The sequence below is a fragment of the Branchiostoma floridae genome, chromosome 15 (assembly GCF_000003815.2).
Source record: "Branchiostoma floridae strain S238N-H82 chromosome 15, Bfl_VNyyK, whole genome shotgun sequence".
Classification (NCBI taxonomy): Eukaryota; Metazoa; Chordata; class Leptocardii; order Amphioxiformes; family Branchiostomatidae; genus Branchiostoma; species Branchiostoma floridae.
The window spans coordinates 20,788,978-20,796,858 of NC_049993.1; the positions used below are offsets into that span (position 1 = coordinate 20,788,978).

The 7,881-nt window shown below is 41.0% G+C and overlaps 1 protein-coding gene across 1 annotated transcript in view; it reads left to right on the forward strand.

Moving 5' to 3' along the window:
• Nucleotides 1-1,846: 1,846 nt before the first annotated feature.
• The window catches only part of LOC118431660 (kinesin light chain-like), a 17,203-nt gene continuing 11,168 nt past the window's right edge, over nt 1,847-7,881 (forward strand). Inside the window, exon 1 of the mRNA XM_035842902.1 lies at nt 1,847-2,641. Within this exon, the coding sequence (XP_035698795.1) occupies nt 1,847-2,641 (795 nt within the window). The remainder of the gene's footprint in view (nt 2,642-7,881) is intronic.

Sequence of the window (7,881 nt, forward strand, 5' to 3'; positions counted from 1 at the left end):
AACACAGTTTGGCAGACAATAGAAGAAATGGAAAACCAACAAGTGATCAGTCCCAACAATGCACACCACCTGACAGTGCTTACCAGCATCTCAGCAGAACTCAGGCTCAGAACCTACATTGCAAATGGTGGACAGAAGGAAAACCTGTCAGCTTTGGCTTTAATGGAGACATCACTAGAGATGAATGGTGATGAACAGACAAATATGCTGAAACCAGTTTTCCATATACCAAATGAGAAACAGCTTTTCCGATACTATCATACAGCAGTCCCTTTGAAGAGCGTTTTGTCAGAATGGCCTGATAAGAAAGCAAACCTCAATTCATCCTCTAATTTATATGATAACAGTTCAGGATTACAAGGAATGTTGTACTTAGCAGTATGCAAATACAGGCTTGCTACTAGCTTCTTCAATGAGGCCTTGGTAAAAGCTGAATCTACAGACATAGGTGAGGACATTATGTTGCTCTTCATGCTTGGTTGTACTTCACTCGCAGTGGCAGATTTTAAACAAGCAATTAATTACATTGAACAGGCACTACAGATATACAAGAGTATCTGTGGCGAGGGTAGAACAGATATTGTCATTGCCACCTCACTCATGATGCTGGGGCCAGCCTGGCATAAACTTGGAGAAAACAGGAAAGCAGTCAGCTATCTTGAAGAGGCACTGCAGATGTACAGGAATATCTATGGTCAGACTACTGAACATTCTGGGATGGCCACTTTACTTTTCAGCCTGGGGTCAGTCTGGCATGACCTGGGTAATTACACAAAAGCAATCAGCTACTATGAACAGGCACTGCAGATGTACAGGTGTATCTATGGTCAAAATAAAGCACATCCTTCCATTGCTAGCTTATTTACTAACCTTGGTTCTGCTTGGCACAAGCTTGGTGATTACAGAAAAGCAATCAGCTATCATGAACAGGCAGTGCAGATGTGCAGAAGCATTTACGGTCAGGGTACAGCACATTCCCAAATTGCCATATCATTAAACAGACTGGGGGCTGCCTGGTGTGAACTTGGCGATTACACAAAAGCAATTAGCTACTTTGAACAGACACTACAAATGCACAGGGGTATCCATGGGAGAACTACAGCACATCCTGATATTGCTGAATCACTTACCAACCTGGGGTCTGCCTGGGACACACTTGGTGATTACACAAAAGCAATCAGCTACCATGAACAGACTCTGAAGATGTTTGAAAGTATCTATGGTCAGACTACAGCACATCATTTCATTGCCAACTCACTCAACAACCTGGGGGCAGTCTGGTGTCATAAAGGTGAATACAGAAAAGCAATCAGCTACAATGAACGGGCACTGCAAATGTTCAGGAGTGTCTATGGTCAGAGTACTGCACATCCTGGCATTGCCAGATCACTCAGCAGCCTAGGGTTAGCGTGGGATAACCTGGGTGATTACGGAAAAGCAATCAGCTACCATGAACAGGCACTGCAAATGTTCAAAGTTATTTTTGGTCAGAGTACAGCACATTCTTGCACTGCCACCTCACTTAACAACCTGGGGGGTGGGTGGCACAATCAAGGTGATTACAGGAAAGCAATCAGTTACTACAAACAGGCACTGCAGATGTACAAGATTATCCATGGTCAGAGTACAGCACATCCTGACATTGCCACATTACTCAACAACCTGGGGGTGACTTGGGAAAAGCTGGGTGATTATAGAAAAGCTATCAGCTACCATGAACAGGCACTGCAGATGCATAGAAGTATCTATGGTCAAACTATAGCACATCCTGGCATTGCCATCTCACTCAACAACCTGGGGGTAGCTTGCGGTGCTATGGATGATCACAAGAAAGCACTCAGCTACCATGAACAGGCACTACAAATGTACAGGAGTATCCATGGTCATACATCAGCACATACCTGACATTGCCACATCACTCCACAACCTGTGGACTATGTGCCAGGAGGAGGGTGAGTACAGGAAAGCAGTCAGCTACCTTGATGAGGCACTATGGATGACAAAGAGAATCTATGGTCCACATACAGCACACCATGACATTGCTTTGTCTTTTGACATTCTAAGTACAGCTTACTTCAACCTGGGTGATTACAAGAGAGCAATGGCCTACTGTGAACAGGCACTACAGATGTTCAAGACTATCTATGGTTCCTCACATCCTCGCATTGCAACTACACTCAAAAACCTGGGGCATTTCTGGAGTGATCTTGGTGACTATGGAAAAGCAATCAGCTACTATGAACAGGCACTGCAGATGCAACGGACTATCTATGGTCAGTGTACCTCACATCCTCACATTGCAACTACACTCAAAATCCTGGGGATGGCCTGGAGTGACCTTGGGGACTATGGAAAAGCAATTAGCTTCTATGAACAGGCACTGCAGATGTACAGGAGTATCTACGGTGAGGGGACACCGCATTGTGATATTGCCACATCACTCAACAACCTGGGGTCAGCCTGGAGTAGCCTGGGTGATGACAGAAAAGCCATCATCTACTGTGAAGAGGCACTGCAGATGAAGAAGAGTATCTACGGTCAGGGTACAGCACATCCTGACATTGCAAAATCACTCAACAACCTTGGTTCAGCTTGGCACAACCTGGGTGATTACAGGAAAGCAATCAGCTACGGTGAACAGGCACTGCAGATATACAGCAATATCTATAGCCAGAGTACAGCAAATCCTGACATTGCCAAATCACACAACAGTCTGAGCACAGTACATCCTGATATAGTTGACTCACTCAAAGATCTGGGATGGACTTGGCACTGTCTCGGTGATCACAGAAAAGCAGTTAGTCTCTGCCAGGAAGCCTTGCTTATGGCAAGACAGATTTACCATAAAAACGAAAGTCACCCAATGATAAAAGAAATTGAAGAGATCATTGTCGAAATCAGTTACTGTTAGAAGCTTCATCATCATCATCATCATTGCGGGCTGTTTGCCTGGACCAAGTCCACCCTCTTCAAATGAATAATAATTCCGGTTTCATAACCTAACTACAGTATATTACCATGATTTGCAGACAAAAGTCAGCCAAGGATAAAAAGTAAATGGCAACTGCATCCAATCTTCCCTTTTTTTAAAATTCAGTTTTAATAAACTGGTACAAATCTGAATGTATCACTAAGGAATATAAAGACTCAGTTTGTCCTTCTATTGTACATGTTAAACTATTAGACTCAGTTAGACCATGACTGTTAGACTAAGAGCAACTCAATAAGTGTAAAACTGTTTTATAGATATTGATATAATTGTACCAATCTATCCAAAAAGTAATATAAACTATACACTGGAGTACATGAAATTGCAATATATGAAATTTAGCACAGGAAAAAAAAATATCGTCAGCGTAAAGTGGAGGCAAGCATTTCAATGTACAGTTAGTAACAAACTATAATTAAGGGTTAATGACCCGCCCCGAGGTGTATATGATGTCATAACGCCTGGTCCTTTGCTATAACCACCGAATAAAACCACCGAGTGAGCGAAGCGATGCCTTTTATGAGGTGGTTATAGCAAAGGACCAGGCGTTATGACACCATGTACACCAAGGAACAGGCGGGTCATTAACGTTATTATCATATAGCCTACCCAAACTTGCAAACTCCTGTATGACGCATAGATCCCTTGGTACTATGCGTGTGAATTCCTTTGTCGAATTTCTGAAAACTCACATTTGTTCTTTGGTACATACATTTAAAAGGAGATTACAGATTGCATTTTGAAACCAAAATTTCCACAGAAAATATTCGAAACATTGGCTCTTTGGCTCTTTAGAACAACAAAACTCATTATCAAATTGAATGTTAACAGAAGGAGCCATTCCCCCTTCTTGCAGTCTGTACTTATTCCCTCTGCTCTGGAATATGTTTCGCTCCTTTTGATTGGCCAATGCCTTCATATCCTGTGTGTATCGCTCCTTCTGATTGGTTAAAATGAATCGACACCGGCACTGGTGTCAATTTGCATCGACACTGGTGCCGGTGTCGATGCAAGTTGACACCGGTGCCGGTGTCGATTCATTCTGACCAATCAGAAGGGCGATACATGCCAGGCTGGCATGAATCTATGTATTACGGCGTCATAACCAACGTGGAACGGGGCCTTCTGATTGGTCCGCGGCGCCTGGCTATATGATAATAAAGAGTACAATATATATTCATACATAATTCTGATCATACTAAGAAAACAATTATTAATAGTATTTTTTGTTATGCCAACTAATTTCTTCTCCTGTTATTGAACATTGCACCATGCAAAAAGAAAGGTTTTGACAAGATCTCTTTCAAGATGTAATTGATGAATTTTGTGCTGTACAAAAGTGCAAGGCATCACAGTGAACTTGGCTCACAGCCCAGCATAGTAATCATCATATAGTTTTGAAAAGCTGTGTTTAACATTGAAGCACTCACACTCACTCACTATCCGGTTTAAGCAACTGTTTTAAAACTTTCAATGTAAAATGATAATTTCCTCTCAAAAGAAACTTTATCATGAACTGCATGCAGTGCAAGTTTCTGAACTGTATGCTAACATTGTTAACTATGATGTCACATACACAGGTAGTACTGTAGTAGTAGTAGGCAACAAGTCATAATTCGAATAGATTCCATGACCTCATACCTTTGCCAAATAAGGCAATTTAGTAGTGAAACCAGTATATCAGTCCTGACATAAGTTGTCCTTGTATAATACATATTAACATATTGTGAAAATGTCTTTCCTAATATAGTAATAAGGCTCCCATAATCTTAATATGAATATTTATTATCATGGAGCCCAATGGAAACTTTGTGCGTCAGTGGGATGAGAATACTGATATTAATACTCAAAAGTGGATCTGGAGAGATTTTGAAGCTTTCATGCATATAGGTATAAGCTGCACAAAATAAAATGTATTTTCAGTAGACGTCAGAGGAACTTGAATGTGTGTTTACTATGGGTGTGTGTGTACATGTCTAAAGGTACACTGTATGTACATGTACAAAATGTAGTTGTTTGTGTGCCATTTTGTGTGTTTGTATGATAGTTATTTGTGTGTGTGTGTGCGTGCATGTGTGTGTGTGTGTAATGCATATGACAATGCTGTGTGTGTGTGTGTGTGTGTGCGTGTGTGTGTGTGTAATGCATATGACAATGCCACACTGTGTCTGTGTGTTTGTACAATTTGTACAGTTTATACCCTTTGAGCCAAGTGCGGCCTGCAGCTGGCCAGCCCAAATGTATCACACTTTTTACACCAACATTCACAGTCGAAGCAGAGGACAAATGAGAGTTTATAAATGGAACTTAAGTCATCAAATGATCCCACAGACTTTCACATCCTCCACATATTACAGGTTTAGTTGCAAGCTGTATGCCTGATTGCTACTGGGCCCAAAGCCAAAGGTATGACGTAGAAGTTGATAAGTAACAGTAAGTAAAAACTTAAGGTTATAACGCATGCAGGTGACTGAGGTATGACATAATGTAAAGTCCCGGCAACGGCACAGCAAAAGTCCCATCTGAGTCAGAGGGAAAACCCAGAACACACTGGTACAGAGAAATACAGTTACTGTACAGGAATGTTACTCTTCAAGCCTGCCAAGTGTGGCTACAGCTGGTCATTATAAGATATGTTTAGGTATTTTGAACTCATTCATAGTCAAAGAAAAAGAATTATTGAGATGTCATGAAACTTCAGTCATCAAATGATACCACAGACTACAAATCTTCCACATATTACAGGTATCAGCTTTTAGTTGTGCACTTTACATGCTGTATGAGTCTAGGACTGATTGCCATAGGGTCAAGTGGCCAAAGGTGTAAGGTGTACGTTAATAAGTAACAAGGTCATAACACATGCAGGTGACACAGGTATGACATACTGCAAAGTCCCGGCAGTGGCACAGCAAAAACTAAATGTGCTAACTCAAGCGGTGTGTGCTGAGGACATCTGGTACAGATTGTTGGCGGGTCTATAGCAACATTTGGGAGCGGATTAAATCCAACAAGGCTAGGAAGTCCAGTCATCAAATGATAGCATACAGATCATACAGTTTCACATGTTCCTTCTATCACAGATAGTCAATATTGTAGTAACTGTTATGCACTACGCACCCTGGCACGCCGGTTTGATCCAGCAGCAAACACAAATACCTATGATATGAAACCTCTCTTTCCAGCCTCAGATAAATGGTATTAGGGGCACGTTGCTTATGAAAATTATGAGCTTGCCTGATTTGTCATGGGCCAATCAGTTTCTGGGTAGCTACAAGATACAAGATACTGTAAAATAAATAATGCAAAAACTTTCACGGTGGTTTAATGTTCGCGGTGACCGCTTCACTGCGAACTTAAAACCACCACGAACATTTTTCCATGGCAGTAAGACATTACAGTGCATTGTGCTAACGTGAAATTAAAACCGCCGCGAAAAGTCATTTTCCCCGCTATTGCAAAATTAAATCCCCGCGAACTTAAATGCGTTTACAGTTACTGTAACTTTATTGGAAATCACAGTGTTGCGTCCTATCAAGAACATTTCTAATTGTCAGCAAATATAAGCAGTATAACCTAAAGGCTTAAACAGTGAGACAGGACTACAAATTTCAAACATATAACATAGATATGCGGGACAAACAGTCCACCATTTGGCGACCTTGGCTGAGGACAGACAAGGGTGGAGAACTTTTGTTGACGGATGTGCTGCCCCTACGGCCGATGAGGCTATGGGACCGGTGAGGTGAGGTGAGGTGAGGTGAGAGAATATAGATATGACTGACAAACAATGTACAGCGTGGTGTGCACAAAGATTTAACAATATTTTGGTGATGATAAGAGTTTCAGAATCTGTGTTTGCTTGTTCGATATTCCATGGTGTTGTGGTTGTCCTCTACTCACAGCATTGACGAATCTTAAATTTGGTACCTGATAAGTCTGCATGCAAAAAAACTGTGAAACTTTATGCTGGTACTATTTGTGGCTGACAGTTGGTTAATGGCCACAGTCTTAACACACCTAATACCATTTATGTGACGCTAGAAACTTAAGGCAGGGTTGGTAGCCTTGGTTGGTAAAGGCATTTGTGTATTAACAATATGTGGTATGTATGCTGTAGACCTGGTTGCTGCAGGACCCAATGGCCAAAGGTGTAATGTAGAAGTTAATAAGTACCTAAGTCCTAAGACAGACAGGTGATGTAGGTATGGCTGAGTGGAAAGTCCAGGCAGTGGCGCAGTCAAAATTCAGGGGCACAAAACCCAGAACTCTGCAGAACTATGACCTACAGACTAAGAGAAACAGGCAAGTCTCTACCCAGGTAGATTCACAGCTGTGGAGTCTCAAACATCCAGGTGAGATTTGAGAGTTTGTTAAAAATTCAGACACTATGGGTTCTGGTCTATTATTGAAAGAACTTGTTAAACTTATTAATGCACGTCATTCTATAGGTGTACAGTAATATGATATTCATCATTGCTTACAACAATCATTTGAATAAGTGACACATTGCAGTCACAAGAGTTATTTTACTTGACTCAGACAGCACTATTTTCAAGCTTAGGATAGGATCCGGATATGCAAGATACAAATTTACAGTTACTTTATCATTCGACAAGAAATTCGAAAGATTTGCATACAGTTGGCTTTTTTAAAGAAATTCTATGACTTATTTACAATTAATTTGTCAATAGCCTCGCCATTAAAAAAACTTTTATTATCTTTCCAAGATGAGAATTTGAAGTGTGAAACAACTGAAAAACACTGTTATCAAATGTAGGCTTCCAAATTCAGATAGCTTTAAACCTCACTTGGTATAACTATCTAGATCATTTACAGGGCAGGGCTTACATGGATGTGTGTCTTTAATGTGATTACGTCCCGATCTGAGCTTA